Consider the following 26990-nt stretch of genomic DNA (forward strand, 5'->3'; position numbering starts at 1 on the left):
GGAAAACCATCCCATATTTGCCAAAGATATTGGTTAACTGTTTCAGAAGAAACAGTAGGTTGTCTCGGTGGTTACATTATTGGACACTTAATGCTGGAATGATGATCCAGTCTTGAGTTTAAATAGTTAATTAAATAAATTAGCCAAATCTAGTATCAGTGATGGTCACAATGTAATTATTGGAATATTATATAACCAAGGGCTTCTAATTAATGACCACAAATAAGCCAATTGCAAATAAGTATATTCATCTCTTTAACTTTTTAATCATAAACCTACAGGGAATAAATATTGCACCAGTGCTTTCAAGTCACTGGGCATATGAGAGAGAAAGGTTGCAGGGAATACAAGGAAATAGGAGAGGGCAAATGAGTTGTCGAATTGCCCCGGGAGTCAGGCTGAGTATAAAATTAGATACATTTTCCTTAAAGGTCTCTCATCTACCAGAGGATTAATACATTCTTTCCTATTGCATAATGCTGCATCTAAAATTTGCTTCGCTTTTTATCGATTCTTCAGCACACACTGATCTAGAAAACCATCTCTTACATACTCTATAAATTCATCTTCCACACTATCACCGCTAATTTCGTTTTCCTAGACTATTCGAATGCGAGTATTGTCCTTGTTTCATTGCACCTGATTTATAAAGTGCATTTCTGTACCACACTCTTCAGGGGCCTGTGAACAACTCCCAATGTTCTCTGATACTTTATTTTTCACCCACACTCAAACAATAGCTGCTTGATTTTCTGACCTTAGAACCTTGCTCACTACCTCCTTGACCCATCTGATATTAAAAGGTTCACCTTTTCCTTTCGTACTTTGACAGTCTATCTCCACTCTTTCTCCAGGTCCCTCAGGTCGGCCGACTTGGGGCTACTGACTATCCCGCGGGCTAGGCTTAGCTTTTGCGGTTGCAGCTCCTAGACTATGGAACAGCATCTCTCTCCCCATCAGAACTGCCCCCTCCATCGACTCCTTTAAGTCCAGGCTCAAAACCTATTTCTACTCCCTAGTGTTTGAGGCCCTCTGAGGGGGCACTGTGAACTGTTTATGTATGTGCTGTTATGTTTGTGTGCCATTGTATGTTCGTTCTTAGTACCTGAACTGATGTACAGCACTTTGGTCAACATGGGTTGTTTTTAAATGTGCTATACAAATAAAATTGACTTGACCTTTAGAAACTAAATATCCTGGAATATTTAATTCCCTTAGTCACTTTTCAGTGCATTCTAGATGACTATGATGTTATATTTCAATTTATAGCATTACTTCATCTATATTGTACATACATTACTTCATCTCTCTTGTTCATACATTACTGTATGAATTCAGATAGAGTCTTCAGATTTGTGTTTTTACTCTGCTTGGACACTCTGTTCCTTCCTGTTCTGTTCAATACCCCATTTTTTAACCTTGCACTCACTTTGGCATTTCCCTTTAATTTTCCAAATTTCCTCTCACAGACTTCTTCCACGTTTAATTAAAAGCATTTTCTACAGCCCCACACATTCATATTCACTACAAGACTGTTTCCAGTCTGATTCAAGTGTCTTAATGGAATAACTCCTCCTTCGCCGAGACAGTTGCCAATGCCCCAAAAACCAATTTCGGTCAACATGAATTTATATTTATATCTAAAGCTATTTACAGAATTAACGATGCGGATAATTTTAGCCTCATCAACGTTTCCTCATTTGCTTAATATATATTTCCAAAGATGAGAGTGGGACATCTTTCCACTGTGCAATATCCTAATAAATAGAAACATAGAAAATAGGTGCAGGAGTAGGCCATTCGGCCCTTCGAGCCTGCATCGCCATTCAATATGATCATGGCTGATCATCCAACTCAGTATCACGTACCTGCCTTCTCTCCATACCCCCTGATCCCTTTAGCCACAAGGGCCACATCTAACTCCCTCTTAAATATAGCCAATGAACTGGCCTCAACTACCTTCCGTGGCAGAGAATTCCATAGATTCACCACTCTGTGTGAAAAAAAACGTTCTCATCTCGGTCCTAAAAGACTTCCCCCTTATCCTTAAACTGTGACCCCTTGTTCTGGACTTCCCCAACATCGGGAACAATCTTCCTGCATCTAGCCTGTCCAACCCCTTAAGAATTTTGTAAGTTTCTATAAGATCTCCCCTCAATCTTCTAAATTCCAGCGAGTACAAGCCGAGTCTATCCAGTCTTTCTTCATATGAAAGTCCTGCCATCCCAGGAATCAATCTGGTGAACCTTCTCTGTACTCCCTCTATGGCAAGAATGTCGTTCCTCAGATTAGGAGACCAAAACTGTAGGCAATACTCCAGGTGTGGTCCCACCAATGCCCTGTATAACTGCAGCAGAACCTCCCTGCTCCTATACTCAAATCCCCTCGCTATGAATGCCAACATACCATTCGCTTTCTTCACTGCCTGCTGCACCTGCATGCCTACTTTCAATGACTGGTGTACCACGACACCCAGGTCTCATTGCATCTCCCCTTCTCCTAATCGGCCACCATTCAGATAATAGTCTGCTTTCCTGTTCTTGCCACCAAAGTGGATAACCTCACATTTATATGACATTTGACATGAATGTATTTCAGGAGTAGGAACAAGGTTAATTTAACTTGGATCATAAAATGTGAATGAGTATTAAAATTGCTTCTGCCTTGATGATTGTTCTTATTGTTTGAGCTTGTGAAATATTTGTCTTGTGAAGCAAATTTCAACAGCAGAACTTAAGTAAAGAAATTAACAGAGAGACTGGAATAGTGATAAACATGCAGCTCATGTAGATCATTGATTTTAGATGTGGGTGGATGTAGATGCGAATAAGTAACAAATATTATCTTTAATTTGTCAGACAGGGAAAAGCAGTGTTGTTGCTCAAAGCAACGAAGTGATGATAGAAGTAGAAATTAATCATTGTTGCATCCATCTAGATGTAAAACAAGAGAACATAAACCTTTGGAAGGGGAAAGTAGCATCTAAATGCAGAATATTCTCAGAAGCTGGAAGCAGGGATTAGTGGTAGATTAATTTGCAGTAGTTAGCAGTGATATTCCCACCGGTAACTCAAATTTCACTGTACCTTAATTGGTACATGTGACAATTAAATTGAATCTTGAAATCTTGAATCTACTTTAAAGCACTAAGGTTTTTTCAATGTTTATAACCAAGCTAAATTGAAAACACGAAGTTCTGGGTTACTTGAGAAAGAAACAAGGTAAATGTTAGAATGAGAAGTGCAAAGTTAGGATGAGGAGTGGGGGGAGAGTTTAAGGAATGCCCATGAGAGGGGAGAGACCAGGAGAGACTGAAAGACACAAAAGGTGGTGGGTGTCAGTTGACAGAAGATAGTGAAGGGTTTTAATTGCGGCTGATGTATCTGGAGGAGAAGTAAATAGACAACAGCAAATAGACAGTGCTGGAACTGTGAGATACAGAACACTGCACTTGCTGTTTTAAATTATATGTAAATGTCTTGATATTTTTAATGTTTGCTTCTTTTTAAAATTGTTTAAATTAGTTTGCTTTTTTTAATGACTTTAATTATCAGTGATAATTAAAAGTAAGTAAAGTCCTCAAACAGCTCACCATTGTTAATGACTGACTATGGCCGACTCCCTCACTAGACCTCTTCCACCTCACAGGACACCCATCGGGTACAGAGGTTTGTCCTTCCAGACCTCCACACCCAGAAAGACCAGGCCTGGGAGGCTCTTGCATTTTCTACATCACGACAGTAACCACACTTGTTAAAACAAAACTTTATTGGCTGTAAAGGGCTTTGTGGTGGCCTAAAAAGACGTGAATGGTGCTCATAAGCACAAATCCATGCTTTCACAGGATGGAGGACCATAAAAGAATAATAGTCTTGTGACTTTGCTATGTTATTGATGTGTCATTGTCCTAAATGCGCAGAATAATGCTCATCCTTTATTTGAGCATCACTGCATTGCTACATATGATTGACTTCCAAATGTTTCTCTGTGACACAGTTTGAAACAGTCACCAAAATTAAAAGCCACATCTCTTTGTTGAATGGGCATGCCCTTTTCCCATCTCCATTGCCTCTGGCTTCTGAAAGATAGCTTTTTAAGTCACAGAGAAGCTGACCAGGTTTGTGCGCTCATGTATTTGGACTGAGACTTGAATCCATAAGTATGAGGTGTGGGTTGTGTCTTCATGAACAAAATACTGAAAGGACTTTGTGTGTAGGAAAGAACTGCAGATGCTGGTTTAAATCAAAGATAGACACAAAATGCTGGAGTAACTCAGTGGGACAGGCAACATCTCTGGACAGAAGGAATGGGTGACGTTTTGGTTCGAGACCCTTCTTCAGACTGAAAGGATTTTTCTACCTATCCCATTTCCACAGCATCTCCAGCCTAAAAACAGGCTATTCGGTACAATTGATCATGTTAATTCTCCAGAAATGTTTATCTCACTCTAATTACCACTTCACCTTCTGGGCCCATATCCTTTATTATTTTCTCTCTTGTCCATGCATCAGATTTCCCAACAAGTATATTGAAGGGATCTGATTCAACTAATCACATGACTGTGAGCTCCACTTCAAAAGCAGGACTACATTTGTGTGACATCTTTGATGTGCCTTTTAAGATACTCCCTCGTTCCTCACAACCAGCGGACTACCTTGTTGAAGTGTGACTGCCGTTGTTGAAATATGGTAACACTGAGCTCAGCAAGTTGCCACAGCACAAGCATTAAAATAAGCATTTGTTTTTGAGTTGTCAAATGAAGGATACATATTAATCAGGGCATAGACAATAGACAATAGGTGCAGGAGGAGGCCATTCGGCTCTTCGAGCCAGCACCGCCATTCAATGTGATCATGACTGATCATTCTCAATCAGTACCCCGTTCCTGCCTTCTCCCCATACCCCCTGACTCCGCTATCCTTAAGAGCTCTATCCAGCTCTCTCTTGAATGCATTCAGAGAATTGGCCTCTACTGCCTTCTGAGGCAGAGAATTCCACAGATTCACAACTCTCTGACTGAAAAAGTTTTTCCTTATCTCAGTTCTAAATGGCCTATCCCTTATTCTTAAACTGTGCATTGAAGGATAATCTAACTATTCAATATAGAACTTATTTGCCTGGCCGAGAGAATACATGTCTTGGTTTCACATCTTATCTGAATGACAATACATCAAACAATAGCTTTTTCTCAGTAATACACTGGATCCAAGACTAGACTTTCTATAAACAACTTTTTGAAGTCTAATTTTAATCCCTAACTTTCTGACAGAGAGAGAAACGGACATCTATGTAAGTAAGAAGTTATTGCGTTGATGCTCTACAGTTGCAATAAGTATCTTGAAGAACTTTTTTAAATTTCATAACTCAATATTCACTGGAATGAAACTTGCAGTGTGTGTGTTTTAATGAGGTGTGTTTCTACGTTCAGTACTTGGGGATATGACTAACATGGCAAATATCTATTGCAATCACTAGACATTTTTTGCTTGACATTTCCAAAGTTAACACATTTCAGATGAAATAGGTGCTGATTAATTACAGAATATGAATCAGGCTCTGGCAACCTGCTATTAAAATTAATTATGTAGCAAGTAGATTTATGAGAAATATATATAAACGGTCAAAGTGCCAGATCTTCAAATAATAAAAATTCATCATTATTGGAGAGAGCATTGTATTTCTTGGCAAGGACTTGAGACTTTAATATTCCCTTTTTTTTTTCCTCCCCATTGTTTATTGAATTATCTGAGTCATTAAATTTTCAAGACTACTGTCTGCAGAAACAATTTGCAGGTAATGTCAACAATGTTCTCAAGCACTTTCAATTGTATAATCAACTAATAAATGGACTTTGAGCTCGGGAGATAACATGAGAGGCGTACTTTAAGAATGATGGTTGGGTGTTTTGGGGAAGGAATTCTAGAATAAAGGGCTTGATTAAGTGAAAACATCCTCAACTGGCAGAAATGGCATCCTACATTACATTAAGTTCCAGACAAGAGGTTTGCCAGTAGGATACCTGCCTCTCTACCCATCTTGCCTCTTGAAAACCTACCTTTTTCTCCAAGCAAGGCCTCGGTGTTACACCATCTATGGCCAATTTGCAGTACATCTCTCGGGTGCAGATGATTACTTTATGCAACTCTTTGCGTCCAGACAAGGCAAGCATGGGCAAGTAGCACAATAGGTGTCAAATTTGGGTATTGTGCTCGATCCAGGACAATTTGGCCTAATGTCAGTTTTTATTCGATTATGTTCCTGAGAGGTACCTTTGGGATATTTTGGCTGCATCAAAACGATTTCATTTTGTCTTCAAGATCCCTCAATACTTCTTTTTTTGCACCAAATCTCCTCCCCATTATCCCAATTAGCTCCCAATGGTCAGCCCCATTCTTCAGGTGAACATCATCTGAAAGCCCTTAGTGAATGTTGTTGAGGTTGTAACAATGAAAGAGGGATTGGGCATCTAAAAAGACTTGAAATTAGATTAAAAAGCTGAGCTCTGATCTGATCTAACTCCAAATATTCACCTTTTCTCCAAATCCCTCAATATTTTGGTTATTAAAAGATCATCGATGGCAGATTACAAATGAACAATTGATGACTGTCAAAATTCCAAACATGCTATTTTCTGTGAGGAGATTGTTCCATTTTTTCTCCAAAAAAGGTCAGGCTCTAATTTTTAGAATGTGTCTCTTTATTCCAAATATCCCCAACCAACACAAATAGTTTCTCTCAACCCACCCTATAAGTTCCTTTTAATATCAGACTGGTTTAACATCCACCAGACTCTTCATAGCCATTCTTTTAAGGAAAACACTTAGTGACTTAAGAACAAAATGTTTTTAAATTCTTCTTTTGTTATATGTCAGTTATAATATCCAGTTATGTGCAAAAACTACAATTACAGGCGAGGTTGGCCAAACTTGGATTGCTTTTTATGGAGCATCGGCAGTTGAGCAGAGACCAGATCAAAGTCCGTAAAATTATGAGAGTGCCAGAAACTTTTTCCCAGGTTGAAAATGTCACAAACTAAAGGGCATAGCTTTAAATGTTAAAGGAGATGTGCAGATGTTGCTTTTGATTACATTGAAAATGGTGGGGGGCTGGAATATGCTGCCAAGGGTGGTGGTGAAAGCAGATACATTTGCATTGTGTCGTTTAAGAGGGTTTAGGATGGGCATTTGGAATATGCAGGGAATTGAGTGATATCAATCACATGCAGGTAGAGGTGATTAGTTTAGCCTGGTATCATGTTCATCACAGACACTGTTGGCCAAAGGGCCAGTTCCTGTATTGTTCAATGTTCATTTAATTCTTAAATGAACAATCTCATATTCTGAGCCCTTGGCTCCTTGTTCTAGACACTCAGCCAGATTCAACAACTTGTTCAACATGTTGTTTGTCAGTTCACCTCAGATCATGCTGTGTCTCAGTACAATGGCCTTACATTCTTCCAAACTCCAGCGTGTTCATGCCAATCTTAACTTCCCTTCATAACACAAATCTCTCATCTCAGGAATCAACCTTGTGAATTCACATTGCAATGTTCCCACAGCAGGCATACCTCTCATCAAGTACAGAGAGTACACCTTCGTGATGTTCTTTTGATAATAAATCAAGGTTAGTAATGGTGTCTGAAATTGTGATTATGGTTTAGATTACATTTGACTTGGACTGGACTAAGAGGAGAAGATTTTTTTTTGTTCTCCTGAGTGATGATTGACTTGTTGGAACTCACTATGATTTAACATTTAGTATAAGAAAATAACTGCAGATGCTGGTACAAATCGAAGGTGTTTATTCATAAAATGCTGGAGTAACTCAGCAGGTCAGGCAGCATCTCAGGAGAGAAGGAATGGGTGACGTTTCGGGTCGAGACCCTTCTTCAGACTGATGTCAGGGGGGCGGGACAAAGGAAGGATATAGGTGGAGACAGGAAGATAGAGGGAGATCTGGGAAGGGGGAGGGGAAGAGAGGGACAGAGGAGCTATCTAAAGTTGGAGAAGTCAATGTTCATACCGCTGGGCTGCAAGCTGCCCAGGCGAAATATGACGTGCTGTTCCTCCAATTTCCGGTGGGCCTCACTATGGCACTGGAGGAGGCCCATGACAGAAAGGTCAGACTGGGAATGGGAGGGGGAGTTGAAGTGCTCGGCCACCGGGAGACCAGTTTGGCCAACGCGGACCGAGCGCAGGTGTTGAGCGAAGCGATCGCCGAGCCTGCGCTTGGTTTCGCCGATGTAAATAAGTTGACATCTGGAGCAGCGGATGCAATAGATGAGGTTGGAGGAGGTGCAGGTGAACCTCTGTCTCACCTGGAAAGACTGTTTGGGTCCTTGGATGGAGTTGAGGGGGGAGGTAAAGGGACAGGTGTTACATCTCGTGCGGTTGCAGGGGAAAGTGCCCGGGGATGGGGTGGTTTGGGTAGGAAGGGACAAGTGGATCAGGGAGTTACGGAGAGAACGGTCTCTGCGGAACGCAGAGAGGGGAGGGGATGGGAAGATATGGCCAGTGGTGGGGTCCCGTTGTAGGTGACGGAAATGTTGGCGGATGATTTGTTGGATCCGCTGGCTGGTGGAGTGGAAGGTGAGAACGAGGGGGATTCTGTCCTTGTTGCGAGTGGGGGGAGGGGGATCAAAAGCGGAGCTGCGGGATGTAGAAGAGACCCAAGTGAGAGCCTCATCTATAATGGAAGAGGGGAAGCCCCGTTTCCTGAAGAATGAGGACATCTCTGACGCCCTAGTGAGAAACACCTCATCCCGGGCGCAGATGCGGCGTAGACGGAGGAATTTGGAGTAGGGGATAGACTTTTTGCAGGAGACAGGGTGGGAAGAAGTGTAGTCCAGATAGCTGTGCGAGTCAGTGGGTTTATAGTAGATGTCAGTCACTAGTCTGCCTCCTGTGATGGAGATGGTGAGGTCCAGAAACGGGAGGGAGATGTCGGAAATAGTCCAGGTGTATTTAAGGGCAGGATGGAAATTGGAAATGAAGTGTATGAAGTCAGTGAGTTCTGCATGGGTACAAGAGGTAGCACCAATGCAGTCATCGATGTAGCGGAGGTAGAGTTCGGGGATGGGGCCGGTGTACCCCCGGAACAGGGATTGTTCGACGTACCCGACAAAGAGGCAGGCATAGCTAGGGCCCATGTGAGTGCCCATAGCTACGCCTCTGGTTTGGAGGAAGTGGGAGGAACATTTTATTATTGTTAATTTTTACTTCTTGTTTTTGGGATAACACCAGGGGGCGCCGCACGATGGCTGCCTCCCCTACCGTCTGTCTGTCCTTTTTTGAATTTTAATTGTTTTGGTAAGTTTTAAAAGTTTGTGTAAATGTTCTCTGGTTTGTTTTATGTGGGGGGTGGGGGAGAGGGTCGAGGGAAACCTTTTTTCAATCTCTTACCTTGCCGGAGATGCGATTGCTTTCTGGATCGTATCTCCGGTCGCTCTGCGGCCTACCATCACGGAGTTGGAGGTCTCGCCTGGGACTGATTTTGAGCCCCCGTGGGGCATGGTCTTAACATCTGAGGGGGCAATTCCTTGCCCGTGATCGACACTCCAACGTGGCCTGCGAACTTAACATCAAGGAGCTTGCAGTCTCGGGTTGAGACCAGTCGGGAGCTCCAAGCTGCATGAGGTTCGACTAGCCCCGACCCGAGGCAGACCGCCGGCGTGGGGGTGATGAGATCCCCCCCCCGATGCAGGAGCTTGATCACCCTGACGAGGAAGGCCCACTGCCGGATACGGGAGTCAAGATCGTCCCGTCAACGGAAGGTTAGAGGCCCACGACCACTGGAGGACAAAGAAGGGAGAGATTGAACTTCTTTTCGCCTTCCTTCACAGTGAGGAATGTGGAGGAGTCACTGTGGTGGATGTTCATGTTAAAATGTATTTTGTGTGTTCTGTCGCTTTTTATTGTTATGACTGTATGGCAAATTAAGTTCCTCGTATGTTGCAAAACATACTTGGCTAATAAAGTGTGATTGTGATTGGGATAAAATTGCAATGTAAAGCTTGCTAGATCTGAGCAAGGGTCACACCTGGGAATCATCTTCACAAGTCCAGATCTTTGGTGATTTCATTTCAAACGATAACATTTTGGCACAAATTCCAGAAAAGTTGCAAGTCATCAGCAGGCAGCATCACCAGGGAGAGAAACAATCACCATTCCAGGTCAAAGTCCTCTCATCAGAATGGGATAAAATAAAAAACCAGTGCTTTAAGCTGCAAAGAGGTAGGGGGATGGAAGGAATGGGGAAATGTCTCGGATTGGGGTGGGGATATAAAGTGGATTTTTTTCTCTCTCTGCTAATGTCACTATACTTTTATGTTTGAATGCGTCATTTATTTTTTCTGTCTTCAATTGTTGTTTTTGAAAAAAATAGTTGTTGCCTTGACAACTGGACTGTTCACTATCATTGACGATCTCCATGCTCCTGAAAAGATGCTTATCTTTCACTTTTCTAGTTCTGTTGAAAGATCCTCGACTCAAAACATTTCCTGTTTTACTCCCCGCTGATGTTTCTAGACCTGCTGAGTGCTTCCAACTCCAATTATAAACATTGCAGGCCCATGTGACTCTTGCTGAGCACACACTTTGCAAATCCTGTGTGAAAGCATGGTGCCTCAGCCTCTTCGCTATATCTGTGATGTGGGGAACTACACAACATTGCTCTCTGCAAGGATACCCTGGAGGGAAGGCTACTGTTCAGTGGAAATGGTGATTCAAGATCTTACTTCCCCTGATGCAGGAAGTGCATGCATACAATCATCAATTCATATTTTAATCTTGGAGCCTGTACTCCCCAGTTACAGAATTGCCTTTTAAACCTCAGTCACTGAGTAATTTAAAGTTACTCAGCAAACTTACAAGCTCTCTTTTTGCATCTCATTTTGTGTGATTGAAGCAAGAAAAGGAAATTAGAATGAGAAAGTGCTTCTGACACAGTAGTTTGAATGAAATCACAATCATTGAATTAACTAGTGAATGCAGTGTTTGACTGAGTCAGTTACAAGGAAAACTATAGCACTAGCAGAACAAGATATATAGTGAAAAGCTCTGTCGTGTGCTATCCAGTCAAGTCATCCTGTTACACGAGTATGATCAGGTAGTGCAAAGTCAAAATTCCAGAGGGCAGTATATGGTTACATAGTTATGACATTACAGTTGCAGAGAAAGTGCACATTAAAAAGTGCAAGCTCCACAATGAGGTAGGATAGGAGATCAGAACTACACCTTTAGTTCATGAGAGGACTGTTCATTAGGCTCACAACAGCAGGGAAGAAACTGTTTTCAGCTGAGACAAACTGACGTTCCAGGTCAAGGACCTTTCATCAGAACTGGAGAGTCGAGAATGTGTTTTATGTTGCAGAAGGGATAGAGGAAACATATATGGTAGGGTGCAGACCAACGTTGTCAAGGTAACAATCGCTTTTAAGAACCAACACTTGAAACAAAATCATACCAAGGCAATTTAAACGATAACATATTGATGGAAAAGTGGTAACATATCTGGAAAAATGAGGATTGCCTAAAATTATTGCACACAGTATTATGTCAGGAGGGCTGCAGTATGCCGAATCTAAAGATGAGATGCTGTTCCAAGAGATTTTGCCAAGTATTTTGACGCAATAGCCTGATAACACAGAGGCACTAGAAACTCACTGAGACAAACTGAATGAACGAATGAACAAATACTTTACACAGTGAAATTCTTTCCTTGCATACCCAAGGCTTGCAATAGTCGCCACAAAAAGGGCGCTAACAATGTTACAAAGTATCCCACGCCAGGTCCACCTTTATTCTCCCCCCCAACCCCCCCTCTCCGCCAGCCGTCCCTCCATGCCGGGTCCTCCGTTGTACTTCCCCCCCCTCCCCCTCCCTCTAGGCGGTCTCCCCACACGAGGTCCTCCGTTGCCCTTCCCCCTCCATCACGGAGGTCTCTCCACTCCGGAGTGATCTCCAATATTGAGGCCACATATTGAACACTGACACAATACATTACATTGGAAGTAGTGCAAATGAATTGCTGCTTCACTTGGAAAAAAAAATTTGGATCCCTGAATAGCGAGAAGGAAAGAGGTAAAGACACAGGTGTTATATCTCCAGCAGTTGCAATGATAAATGCTGTGAGAAGGGCTTTGGATTCTATAGAAAGAGAAATGCAATCATTGTGGAAGTCTTTAATCATGAAGAAAGGGCAGCTTTGAGAATGAATTCAAGAATGCATTTGAAATAGTTTCCTGGTTAATACATTATGGAGATGACTGGAGAACAGGATGTCTTGAATCTGCACATGGGAAATGAGACAGATTTAATAAATGATGTTAGGATAATAAATTCTTCAGGATATGGTGATCATATTGTGATAGAATTTTGTATTCCAATTGAGAGGGAGAATAATGTGTGATTAACTTAAATAATGAGAATAAGAATGGAATGAGAATAGAGTGGCTACAGTGCACTCAACCAATAAATTAGTAGGAAAGATAGTGGGCGGGAAGTGGCAAACATTTAATTCGGGACGTGTGTAAGAAAGAGCTCCAGATGCTGGTTTAAACCGAAGATGGACACAAAAAGCTGGAGTAACTCAGCGGGACAGGCAGCATCTCTGGAGAGAAGAAATGGGTGACATTTCGGATCGAGACCCTTCTTCAGACTGGTTAGGGATAAGGGAAACGAGAGATATAAACGGTGATATGGAGAGATAAAGAACAATGAATGAAAGATATGCAAAAAAGTAACGATGGGGTTGCACAAGACAGGGATGTAATGCTCCAGCTTTATAAGGCACTGGTCCGACCGCATTTGGTGTATTGTGAACAGTTTTGAACCGCATATCTGTGGAAGGATGTGCTGGCATTGGAGAGGCTCCAGGGGTGGTTTACAAGAATGATCCCAGGAATGATTGGGTTAACATATGATGAGCATTTAACAGCACTGAGTCTGTGCTCGCTGGAGTTTAGAAGGATGTGGGGGTGCCTCATTAAAACTTGCCGAATCATGAAAGTCTCAGAGAGAGTGAATGTAGAGAGGATGTTTCCACGAGTGGGAGAGTCTAGGACCAGAAGCCACAGCTTCAAAATAAAAGGAAATACCTTTAGAAAGGAATGAGGAGGAATTTATGTAGTCAGAAGATGGTGAATTTGTGGAATTCATTGCTACAGAAGGCTGAGGCTAATCACTCGTACTAATTAAGAATCTGTCAATCTCCACCTTAAAATAATTAATATTTTAAGGTGGAGATTGACAGATTCTTAATTAGTACGAGTGTCAGGGGTTATGGGGAGAAGGCAGGAGAACGGGGTTGAGAGCGAAAGAGATCAACCATGATTGAATGGCAGAGTAGACTTATAGACAATAGACAATAGGTGTAGGAGTAAGCCATTTGGCCCTTCGAGCCAGCACCACCATTCAATGTGATTATGGCTGATCATTCACAATCAGTACCCCGTTCCTGCCTTCTCCCCCTGACTCTGCTATAATTAAGAACTCTATCTAGCTCTCTCTTGAAAGCATCCAGGGAATTGGCCTCCATTGCTTTCTGAGGCAAAGAATTCCACAGATTTACAACTCTCTGACTGAAAAGGTTTTTCCTCATCACCGTTCTAAATGGCCTACCCCTTATTCTTAAACTGCGACCCCTGGTTCTGGACTCCTCCAACATTGGGAACATGTATCCTGCCTCTAACGTGTCCAAACCCTTAATAATCATATGTTTTAATAAGATCGCTTCTCATCCTTCTAAATTCCAGTGTATAGAAGTCTAGTTGCTCCAGTCTTTCAACATACGACAGTCTCGCCATTCCGGTAATTAACCTAGTGAACCTACGCTGTACTCCCTCAATAGCAAGAATGTCCTTCCTCAAATTTGGAGACCAAAACTGCAAACAGTACTCCAGGTGCGGTCTCTCTAGGGCTCTGTACAACTGCAGAAGGACCTCTTTGCTCCAATACTCAACTCCTCTGGCTATGAAGGCCAACATGCCTTTAGCTTTCTTCACTGCCTGCTGTACCTGCACGCTGACTTTGTGACTGACTCTCTTTGCACTTCCCCATTTCCTAACTTGACACCATTCAGATAATAATCTGCCTTCCTGTTCTCACCACCAAAGTGGATAACCTCACATTTATCCACATTAAATTGCATCTGCCATGCATCTGCCCACTCACACAACCTGTCCAAGTCACCCTGCATCCTCATAGCATCTTCCTCACAGTTCACACTGCCACCCAGCTTTATGTCATCCGCAAATTTGCTAATGTTACTTTTAATCCCTTCATCCAAGTCATTAATGTATATTATAAATAGCTGCGGTCCCAGCACCGAGCCTTGCGGTACCCCACTAGTCACTGCCTGCCATTCTGAAAGGGACCAGTTAATCCCTACTCTTTGTTTCCTGTCTGCCAACCAATTTTCTATCCATGTCAGCACCCTACCCCCAATACCATGTGCTCTAATCTTGCCCACTAATCTCCTATGTGGGACCTTATCAAAGGCTTTCCGAAAGTCCAGGTACACTACATCCACTGACTCTCCCCTATCCATTTTCCTAGTTACATCCTAAAAAAAATCCAGAAGATTAGTCAAGCATGATTTCCCCTTCGTAAATCCATGCTGACTCGGAATGATCCTGTTACTGCTATCCAAATGTTCTGCAATTTCTTCTTTTATAATTGACTCCAGCATCTTCTCCACCACTGATGTCAGGCTCACTGGTCTATAATTTCCCATTTTCTCTCTCCCTCCTTTCTTAAAAAGTGGGTTAACATTAGTTACCCTCCAATCCACAGGAACTGATCCTGAATCTATAGAACATTGGAAAATGATCACCAATGCGTCCACGATTTCTAGAGCCACTTCTAGAGCTGGAATTTAGAAGATTGAGGGGGGATCTCATAGAAACTTACAAAATTCTTAAGGGGTTGGACAGGCTAGATGCAGGAAGATTGTTCCCGATGTTGGGGAAGTCCAGAACAAGGGGTCACAGTTTAAGGGGGAAGTCTTTTAGGACCGAGATGAGAAAGTTTTTTTTCACACAGAGTGGTGAATCTGTGGAATTCTCTGCCACAGAAGGTAGTTGAGGCCAGTTCATTGGCTATATTTAAGAGGGAGTTAGATGTGGCCCTTGTGGCTAAAGGGATCAGGGGGCATGGAGAGAAGGCAGGTATGGGATACTGAGTTGGATGATCAGCCATGATCATATTGAATGGCGGTGCAGGCACGAAGGGCCGAATGGCCTACTCCTGCACCTATTTTCTATGTTTCTATGTTTCCCTAGGTACCCTGGGATGCAGACCATCAGGCCCCGGGAATTTATTAGCCTGCAGTCCCATCAGTCTACCCAACACCATTTCCTGCCTAATGTGAATTTCCTTCAGTTCCTCCGTCATCCGAGGATCTCTGTCCACTAGTTCATCTGGGAGATTGTTGGTGTCATCCTTAGTGAAGACAGTTCCAAAGTACCAGTTCAACTCATCTGCCATTTCCTTGTTCCCCATAATAAATTCACCTGCTTCTGTCTTCAAGGGACCCACATTTATCTTAACTATTTTTTTCCTCTTCACATACCTAAAGAAGCTTTTACTATCCTCCTTTATATTCTTGGCTAGCTTACCTTCGTACCTCATCTTTTCTCCCCGTATTGCCTTTTTGATTATCTTTTGTTGCTCTTTAAATGAGTCCCAATCCTCTGGCTTCCCGCTCTTCTTTGCTATGTTATACTTCTTCTCTTTTATTTTTCTGCTGTCCTTGACTTCCCTTGTCAGCCACGGGTGCCTCTTACTCCCCTTAGAATCTTTCCTCCGCTTTGGGATGAACTGATCTTGCACCTTCTGTATTATTCCCAGAAATACCTGCCATTGTTGTTCCACCGTCTTCCCTGCCATGGTCTCTTTCCAGTCAACTCTGGCCAGCTCCTCTCTCATGCCTCCATAGTCCCCCTTGCTCAACTGCAATACTGACACTTCCGATTTTCCCTTCTCCCTCTCAATTTGTAGATTAATACTTATCATATTATGATCACTACCTCCTAATGGTTCTTTTACCTTTAGTTCCCTTGATGGGCCGAATGGCCTAATTCTGCTCCTATAACTTATAAAGACAGATATTAATTATAACCTTCCACAATCTCTAGATTGTGGAGAAATGCCAGAGAATTAAAAAGCTGCCAATGTAACATATCAATTTAAAGAAAGGAACAAAGAGTCAGTAAAATTGGTCAATTAACCAAGGTAAATAGACAATAGACAATAGGTGCAGGAGTAGGCCATTTGGCCGTTCGAGCCAGCACCGCTTTAATAGGTCTTTAATAGAAATATGTGGAACTATTAAGGAAGTACTAGCAGCACACGGAAAATCATAATCGAATCAAGCAGATTTAGCATGGCCTAAGGAAGGTAAAAATTGCGTTTAACAAATGTAGCATTCTTCAACCAGAGTGGACAGAGAGGAGAAATGCCAGAGGTCCGACATGAGGGGGAGAAGCAGGTGGGGGCGGTTTGAGAGTAAATGGATTAGGGTAATCTGCTGAATGAGATAAATTTGAAAAGGAAATATTGGCATATCCATGGATGAAGATGGTGCGTGGAATTTATTGGGAAAGGTGGGGAGTGACTTCAAGGTATTTAGAAAAATTGAAAAAAACAAAGTGAATGTTTCTACTGAAGGAAACAAGTTGAGGCAAGTGTGTAAATCTACAGTAAACCCTCGTTATAATGGACCATAGGAGGAGGAATGGTGTTCGTTATTGTCGATTGTCCGCTATAACTAAATAAGGTGATATAATTGTATAAGTAGTAGAAATAAATAACTTCAGTTGCTGGTTACGGACAAAAGGACAATGAGTGTTGGAGTAACTCAGCAGGTCAGGTAGCATCTCTGGAGAACATGGATAGGTGACGTTTCAGGTCAGGACTCTCCTTCAGACTTGATCCAGAACTGGGCCTGGAGTCCAGATAAGTAGACAGTCGGCCGGGGAAGAGGCAAGGATCAGCGGAGTAATTTGTCACAACCCGCTGGCGGCCAGAGTGCAGGTAAGGGTTGGTAAGGATGGGGAAAAATTCAAATCTAGCGTAAACACCAACATATTGAGTTGAATGGCTTCTTAAAATATAATGCAGTTATTTATTTTGGACTTCATTGATATCTTATACTTAGATATGCCACAACAGTGGTGCTTAAATGAATAAATCAAATCATTAAACATGTAGAAATAGGTCAGGGTGTATGGATGTTGCAGCTCATCCAAATGCCAATTTGGATCCAGTATTAGGTAGATTTAACTTAATTCAAACTGGAGTTTATTTGAAGTTAAATCATCACCATCTGGAGGATTGAAATCTGTTCTAACTGCAATTTGTTAAAGTATTCCTAATTATTTCAAATTAAATTTCAATAATAGATTCAGATTAGAGTAATGATGTAGTAAGCAGGGATAGTAAATGGTAGGCCACCAAGGAGTGTTAATAAAGAAAGAGCCCTGGAATATGTTCAGAGTTCCGTGAAAGTAGTCACCCAAGTACATAGGAAGGTGAAAAAGTTCTAGTCAGCAAGCTAATGAATGTAAATGTGTGTGAGAGAATGCAGTAGAGGTTTGCCTGGTTTGGAGTTATGCAGAGAGATTGGTTATGTTGGATTTGGTTTCTGTGGAACAAAGGAGGTTGAGGGGTGATCTGATGGAGGTACATAAAATAAGAGACAGACATGGCAGAATCTTTTTCCCATGGTAGGTATAACACAAGAGGGCATGGGTTTTAGGCAAGAGAAAACATTTTCAAAGAAATACGAGTGTAAAATTTTCTTTAAAACACAGAGTGGTTGTTATCCGGATTGCATTGCCAGAGGTGGTGGTAGAATTAGATAAAATGTTGAAGAGGTATTTAGGCAGATATTTGAATAGGCAAGGCAAAGAAGTGAACAGACCTAAAGCAGGTAAATGGGTTCAGTCTTGGCATAGACAAGGTTGCTGAAGGGCATGTTTCTGCGCTGAGCAACTCTGATAATAGACAATAGACAAGAGACAATAGACAATAGGTGCAGGACGAGGCCATTCGGCCCTTCGAGCCAGCACCGCCATTCACCATGATCATGGCTGATCATCCACTATCAGTACCCCGTTCCTGCCTTCTCCCCATATCCCTTGACTCCGCTATCATTAAGACCTCTATGTAACTCTCTCTTGAAAGCATCCAGGGAATTGGCTTTCATTGCCTTCTGAGGTAGACAGTTCCATAGCTCCACAACTCTGAGTGAAAAAGTTTTTCCTCATCTTCGTTCTAAATGGGCTACCCCTTATTCTTAAACTGGGGCTCCTGGTTCTGGACTCCCCCAACATTGGGAACATGTTTCCTGCCTCTGACATGTCCAATCCCTTAATAATCTTATATGTTTCAATAAGATCCCCACTCATCCTTCTAAATTCCAGTGTATACAAGCCCAATCGCTCCAATCTTTCAACATACGACAGTCCCGCCATTCCGGGAATTAACCTCGTAAACCTACGCTGCACTCCCTCAAGAGTAAGAATGTCCGTCCTCAAATTTGGAGACCAAAACAGCACACAATACTCCGGGTGTGGTCTCACTAAGGCCCTGTACAACTGCAGAAGGATCTCTTTGCTCCTATACTCAACTCCTCTTGTTATGAAGGCCAACATTCCATTGGCTTTCTTCACTGCCTGCTGTACCTGCATGCTTACTTTCAGTGACTGATGAACTAGGACACCCAGATCTCGTTGTACTTCCCCTTTTCCTAACTTGACACCATTCAGATAATAATATGCCTTCCTGTTCTCACCACCAAAGTGGATAACCTCATATTTATCCACATTAAACTGCATCTGCCATGCATCTGCCCACTCACACAACCTGTCCAAGTCACCCTGCATCCTCATAGCATCATCCTCAAATTTCACACTGCCTCCCAGCTTTGTGTCATCTGCAAATCTGCTAATGTTACTTTTAATCCTGTCATCTAAGTCATTAATGTATATTGTAAATAGCTGAGGTCCCAGCACCCAGTAGTCACTGCCTGCCATTCTGAAAGGGACCCATTTATCCCTACTCTTTGTTTCCTGTCTGCCAACCAAATTTTTATCATTGCTTTTATATCATTGCTTTTATAAAAAAGTTATTTTCCCATTTATAGCAGTCTTTGTAATATTAATGCTATGAATGTTGATCCAAAAGGACAGGGTAGTCCTCAACTGGTTTCTATGTATTTGTATCGTAGGGCAGCAATTGAAAAGCTGGAAGCGGATGTGTTCCAGAGAGTTTATGACTACCTGAAGGCGGCACGGAGAGAGAACACCAAGGAGGCAGAAGTCATGGAGAACCTGGAGAGGTTGGGTGCTAAACCAAGCAACTGCTTTGAAGTTGATCAACTTCTATACTTTGAGGAGCAACTGCAAGCATCGCATCGCCAGGAGAAGCTCAGCAGCTAAACACTGATGAATATGGCCAGCAATCAACATAGTCAAGGTTCGTCTCCTGAACTCTATCCACAGGCAATACCAGTTTTGTCGTAATAAATGCAGTAAACACCAAATGATTACAGGTTAGGCAGCATCTGCCTAAGAAAGACAGTCAAGGTTTCAAAACTGATGAAAGTCATTGGATCCAAAACATTAACAGTTCTCTCTTCATTGAAATTGCCTAATGTACAGTTTTGCAGCATTTTCTTTTTTTATTTTGGATTTCCAGCATTCACATTAATTGCTTTTTGTGGTATCACTTAATACTCATAAAGGAAGTAAACTTTTATATGGAACTCAATCCTAACAAGGAACAACTTGCTTATAATTAGCAATGTTCTTGAAAATTTACCTGACAGAACTTCTTTTCTAAAACGTAAGCATTTTAAGAAGGAAATTATAAATAGTAGATAGTTAAAGGTTTGTTTTTCTACACTTCAAAAATGATCAAAAACAGATATTGCGATTCATCAGCAATCAAATGCAAGGGTAATTTGTCCAGAATTTATAACATGTAACTTTTAGTAGTTTATCAGTGCTCTTACAATGAGTGTTATCTTGGATAAATAAAATAAAACTCCAATTTATTACTCTAATTATGTTTTGGCATTCTGTACAATTTTGTGAAGATAATTGTGTTCTCAACAAAGACAGATTTTAAAATCAATTTTTTTACCAGCTTTTTTCCCATTATTATGGGAATAAAAATTTCCAATTATTATTCCCAGGATTATTCCCATAATCCTCTTGATTAGTACGGCTGTCCAAGGTTATGGGGAGGAGACAAGAATTGGGTTAGGAGGGAGAGATGGATTAGCCATGATTGAATGGCGGAATAGACTTGATGGGCCGAATGGCCTAATTCTGCTCCTATCACTTATGATCTTATAATTATTGGGACTGGCATTATTGCTGTAAATATCTAATCTCTACACCACTAGGAGACGGGGTGAAATATCCAAGAGATGCAGTAGGTAACACGGCAATGTTTAAGACAACACAGCCACAGCCCCAAGTGCAAATGGCAGCAAACACATGGCGACACTAACATCATCAGGTTGTCCTCAAAGACAACTATCTGGGCAGGCATCATTGTTTATTCACACTTGCTTGGCCAAATTGCTGCAAGTCACATCCAGTATCTTACCTATAATGATTGGGGTCAATCATCACCTTTTCAGGGGACAGATACAGATGGGCACAAGGAAGACGCTAGAATGGCAAAAAGCCTTATCCTCCCAATAATTATCAAAAACATCAGACCAAAACAGTAAGAACACTAGCAAGTTGCTTAAAAAGTTGTCAAAACATTACTTCTATCTGTGTACACTACAGAGAAATAAGTACACACTCAGTATATGGACTGTTGAAGGTTAGTTCTGGGATCAAATACCAAAACAAGGGCCATCTGTGTAGAAAAATAACTGCAGATGCTGGTACAAATCAAAGGTATCACAAAATGCTTGAGTAACTCAGCGGGTCAGGCAGCATCTCAGGAGAGAAGGAATGGGTGACGTTTCGGGTCAAGACTTCTTCAGACAAACAAGGGCCACGAATGTTCCAAAGCTCTATTTTGAAGAGGAGCAAGCGAACCATCCCTGGTACGCCAGTCAATATTTAGTTCTTAAAGCTGATCTTGAACTCATTGTCACATTGCAAATCGAAGGAGTTTGCTGCACTCATGTCTGCTGCTATTCTTCACTTCATAGAGTTACACTGCATGGAGACAAGCCCTTTGGCCCAATTCTGCTTTTGGCCTAAATCCCTCTAAACTTTTCCTATGCATGCATGTACCTGTCAAATGTCTTTTAAAATATGTGTGAACAAATTTGCCTCTCGGATCCCCTTTAATTCTTTCCCCTTTCACCTTGAACCTTTGCCCTCTTGTTTTGGACTCCCCTACCCTGGGAAAAAAAGACACTGGTAATGTACCCGATCTAGACTTTCATATTTTATAAACTCCATCCACCCCCACCTTTCCTGTGTTCACCTATTACCTTCCACACTTTGTCCTGGCCCTCCTCTCTTCCAGCTTTCTCTCCCCCCCCCCCCCCCCCCCCACACAATCATTCTGAAGGGTCATGATCGAAAACACCACCTATCCATGTTCTCTAGCAATGCTGCCTGACCTGCATCTACAGTTTCTTGTTTTTCCAATATCATTCTCTTGGCTCCTACCACCAGCCAATGTTGTATCCAGTTTGCAATCTCACTTTCGATCCCATGTATTCTAACTTTCCAGACCAGCCTACCAGAGAAGGTCTTGTCACAATTTCCACCACCATGCCTTCATCAATCCCCTTGGTTACCACTTAGAAAAACTCAATAAACTTTTTGGGACATGATTTTCCACAAACAAGACCATGCTGGCTATTTCTAATCAGTCCTTGCCTTTTGAAATGCAAATAAATTGCCCTTCAGTATCCCTTCCAGTAACTTTCCCCACCACTGATATAAAGCTCATTGGCCTGTTCTTCCTTAGCCAGAACTCACGGCCCTTCTTAAATAAAGTTATAACATTAATTACCCTCCAGTCTTCTCAGATCTTACCCACAAGCTACAAAAAAAAAACAACAAAAATCTCAGCCAGAGCCTGAGAAGCCTCCTGCTGTACTTCTCACAACATCACAGGAATTACATGGTCAGGGCCCAGGGACTTATCCATCTTCATGCACTTCAAGTCTAGCAACGACTCTACATTCATAATGTTGATTTTCCGCAGGACATCGTTGATCTTTTCCCTGAACTCACTCACTTCCATGACCTCCTCCACAGTAAATACAGGAAAATAGTATTAATTTAAGACAAGGCTCATCTCCTGCTATTCCAAACATAAACACTGATTTTTAAAGGAATCTGCATTCTTCCTGGTTATGCATTTACTCATAATAGAGAATCTTTTAGGGTTCTCCTTTCCTTTATCTACCACCGATATCTCATGTCCCCATTTTGCCCAGCTAATTTTCTTCTTAGGTCTATATTACATTACAATACAGAGTACATTTTAACAAGAGCTTCACTGGCTGCAATGCCCCTTGGGATGTTCCATAAAGAAACAGGAATGCAGGGTTTTCTTTTTTAATTGGTTTTGGCTCAATGCTTGTTTCTACCAGAAATCCACATGGAATAAATTGGAGTGAAAAAGATACTGAAAATCTGGGTCAGCCCGAGGATGGCTTATTTACCGTTGCAGCCTTCATTTTACACATTACAGACCATGGGAGAGTAACTACCTCTATAACTTAATGGCTGATGGAGCTAATGTAAAGAAAGATTGCTGAACAGGAAAGAGAGGAATTCTCCACAGTGCTGAGCTGATTGTAATTGTAGGTATTGATTTTATTTCCACCTCCGTCTCCTAAGAACCAGAGTGGAGAACTAATTTGATCTCTGACACACATTACACCATGGGAACAATTACTGAACATGATGATTTTAGATTTCATGTTTCTGCAATGAATAGTAATGCGCTGTATTCATGCACATGGTAAGTCATGCACATGGTAACCCGAGGTCTCAAGCGGAGAAATGAGGTGCCTCCTGCAGTAGATCTAATGAACAAGTTAATTTGACATGACAATGGTTTAGGATACATGGCTAGACTCAAACTTTGGTTTATCTGGCATCTTCCACTTGTGGAGAGGTGGACACACATGGCCTATGTAGATTCTGTTCAGGGCTCTCCACCATCTTCAGGTCCACAAGGCCAGCTGGATCTCCCAGTTGCTAACCATTTTAACTCCCCTTCCCATTACCATACTGACCTTTCTGTCCTTGGCCTCTTCCATTGTTAGAGTGAGGACACACACAAACTGGAAGAATAGCACCTCATATTCCACTTGGAAAGCAAACAACCGAACAGTATTAACATTGAATTCTCCAACTTCAAGTAATATCCCCCCCACCTCCTCTTTTGTTTCCTGCATCCCCACCACACTCTGATGAGCTCCCGTGTCTCCCACCATCTTCCAATCTCCCTCCCTCCCTCCCTCCCTACCCCCCCCCCCCCCCCCCCTTCCCTCCAGCCAGTCACCCTGCTTCTTTATTACATTCCCATATCCCAAAGTACACCATTGTCTCCTTTTTTCCTGCCCTCCCATCCCTACCACCCACGTTCCTCTTTCCGGCTTTAAATTTCAATCCTCCTCTCCTCTCATCTGATACTCTTTTGTCCCTTTTTCACCTCTAACCTTTGAAACTTACCTCATTTATCCTCTAATCAATCCTCCCCCTACCTTATTCTTAATCCATCTATTACTTCCCAGGCATTGTAACGCCCCCGCCTCTCTTTTTCAGCTTCATCCACCAATTAATCTGCCTGTTCATTTCCTCCCCTGATGCTGCCTGATCCAGAGTTACTCCAGCATCTGCAGTATCTTGTGTCTCGATTACATTCATTGTTTGGTGTCCGCAGCACCATGGGGGCAGAGAGATATTCTCCAGTAGAGTATACGACTCAAATGTTGCAAGGTTTTGGCTCCCGGTGATGTTAAAGCTCTATATAAACTTGAGGAACAGCACAACAGATTGTGATGCGGCACATCAGAGCCTTCTGGATATAACACTATGTTCAACAATTTCACATTTTTATTCCTAATATTCCTCAGAGTTGTTTCTGATCCAACCCTGAAGCGTTGGTGAAATAGCATTGTTGCAAACCATCAACGAACAGTACAACATCGGATAAGAAATAATTCCCAAAGAAATTTCAGTGTGTTCTAATTTATCCCTATAGACATTTTTCGCAGCTGTGGTCAAATCCCCTTTAGTGCAGTTCTTCAAGATTATTGTTAGTACCTCTCTGGTTCCATGCAGTGTCAGTGCCTAGAATATTTAGGCTGCTTATGTTCCCAGCCCATTTTCTGCACGGGGGGGGGGGGGGGGGGGGGAGGGGGAAGGGGAAGGGGTGGGGGGGGAAGGGGAAGGGGAGGGAGTAGGGAGGAGTAGGTGGGGTGGAGGGGGGGGGGGGTGGAAGGAGGGGTGTGGAAGTGGGGGTGGAAGGGGTGGGGGAAGGGAGGAGAGGGTGCTGCACCAATGCAGGAGAGGTTTGGGCCCAACGGGTCCACTTGGTCGAGTGTTCATTTATTTCTCGCACAGCACCGCACACGATGTAGGAATTTATCCGCAATTGGCAGAACCACTTTTCATAATAGAAAATGCTCCACTGCAGTGAGTAAATTGTAATTGTACTTACTGATGATCTTGCTCCCACATTCCAGGGTCTAGCGTATGTTACTGCATCAGGTGCGCAGCAGATGGTAAATTGTAAAACAATGAAACAGGCCATTAGATCAATTTATCCATATTCAGAAGAGCCTTCTGCCCCTATTCTCTTCATGTAACCGTCTACCCTAACAAGGCAATAATGATGTGTAGGAAAGAAATGCAGATGCTGGTTTAAATCGAAGGTAGACACAAAATGCTAGTGTAACTCAGCGGGACAGGCAGCATCGCTAGAGAGAAGGAATGGGTGACCTTTCAGGGCAAGACTCTTCATCAGTCTGAAGAAGGGCCTCGAGCCGAAACGTCACCCATTCCTTCTCTCCAGAGAAGGAATGTCACCCATGCCTGTCACCCTTCCAGAAACGTCACCCGTGACTGTCCCGCTGAGTTATTCCAGCATTTTGTGTCTACCAAGGCAATATTGATTCCACTTTTAATCATGGGATTAGTGTTTTGACAGAGATGGGGTAACAGAAATTACATACTAGACACAAGCAACTGCAGATGCTATCTTGAGCAAAAGACACTAAATGCTGGAGTAACTCAGCATCTCTGTCAGAGCATCTCTGGAGAACATGGATCGGTAATATTTTGGGTCAGGATCTTTCTTCAGACACAGTTCTAATTTTTTTTGAGGTGTAGGTGGGGGATAGGAGAAGTGGCATGATTGGCATAGGGGGAAAGGCAGCAGGACCCAGCAGAGTCAGTATCAAGGTGGGTGGGAGGGAAGCACTAGGATTCAGGGGAGTCCGCCAAGAAGCAGCACAACACACTGCTGAGCTCATGCATCCAAAAGAGTTAGATCCATGCCCCAAATAGTGGAGGTAGTTTATGTGTAAGTGGTGGGGATGTAGTACAGTTGGAAGGATAAGACTCACAAGATGATAGAATGTAGCATTTGAAGATGCTTGACCTATTCACTGTTGTGAAGTCATTGGACTTCCTGTGGCACTACATCCCAAACCTCAGGGCCAAAGTCCGATGACCTCAACAGTTGACTCTTCCCACTGTCTTTTCACTACAAATCTAGAAGTTCTCCTATTCCCTGTCAATATAGGACATCGCTCTCCAGCTTAATACAAAGACCACCAGTGCAGCATTGAAAAACTCTGGCACCCACTCATTCCTGCTTTGCGTCACGTGTTGCCTGATCAGTTACAATCTCCTCGTTTAACCTTCCATGCTTTGCCACAGCCACAACACACCTCCCCCTTGAGAGGTGCAGGCCGACTTGAACGCCTATCAGCACATTACAAAACTGGATCCAATGTGTTGTGATGAGGTGATAAACATGTTAACAATGGCTGGAGAAAACATTCCTATGAGCAGCAAGTAAATATTAGGTGTGGAAGGAACTGCAGATGCTGGTTAAACTGAAGATAGACACAAAATGCTGGAGTAACTCAGCGGGACAGGCAGCATCTCTGGATAAAAGGAATGGGTGATGTTTCAGGTTGAGACCCTTCTTTAGACTTCAGACTAAATATTAGGTGCTCCAAAATCACCTTGAACAGCATACACTAATCACATGTTACAAACACCATTATTACCTCCCACCCCCACCCCACCCCCCAACCATCTGAGCCTCAATGCTTAACACTTAACCTACATTCTCAATGTAGTTTACAGAAAAACTGTACTGTTGCTCTGTGGCCAAAATTAAACTGGCTACTAGAATATTAAAAATCTATGGAACTTAAATCTATTTACCACGCCCTTAACTTTATATCTGCCTTTGTCCATTCTCATTTCATGCCTGTCTCTATTTATTTCTCATTTCCCACAGGTATCACAAAATGCTGGAGTAACTCAGTGGGACAGGCAGCATTTCAGGACAGAAGGAATGAGTGACGTTTCGGGTCGAGACCCTTCTTCAGACTGAACATTTCCCACATATATGTAACCAAATTAGATAATTGATTTTGCGTGAGAAGAACCACAACAAGCAGATAATACCTGTGGGTGGTTGATTAAATCTTGCTTTAAGTGTTGGACATGTAAAGAGAGAGCAACGAGCATTGGACAGTAAGGGCTTCACGTTAAGACCCTTCTGACAATCACATTTAGGAAATAAAGACAAAGTTGATTAGTTCTGTGGTGGGAAGTTAAGTGAGGATGGTAAATGAAAGATAAAAACTCATTCCCAGAGAGACAGGAAGAAATCAAAATGATATTGGGATGGAACACTCAATTCTAGGGCACGACAATCAATCGGTTGCGGTCAACGAAACAAAATGAAGGCTGTGAAAGGGATGTGGTGAGGGACACCTCAGAGGCAATAGGTATTTGATAAAGG

General features: G+C 42.3%; 1 protein-coding gene across 1 annotated transcript in view; it reads left to right on the forward strand.

The window, feature by feature from the left end:
* Positions 1-26597, forward strand: part of nek11 (NIMA-related kinase 11) — a 240266-nt gene extending 213669 nt beyond the window's left edge. Inside the window, exons 16-17 of the mRNA XM_078419768.1 lie at positions 19231-19478; positions 26481-26597. Coding sequence (XP_078275894.1) covers positions 19231-19441 — 211 coding nt within the window. The 3' untranslated portion in view covers positions 19442-19478; positions 26481-26597. The remainder of the gene's footprint in view (positions 1-19230; positions 19479-26480) is intronic.
* Positions 26598-26990: the final 393 nt, after the last annotated feature.

Source organism: Rhinoraja longicauda, chromosome 2 (genome assembly GCF_053455715.1).
Source record: "Rhinoraja longicauda isolate Sanriku21f chromosome 2, sRhiLon1.1, whole genome shotgun sequence".
In the NCBI taxonomy this organism is placed as follows: Eukaryota; Metazoa; Chordata; class Chondrichthyes; order Rajiformes; family Arhynchobatidae; genus Rhinoraja; species Rhinoraja longicauda.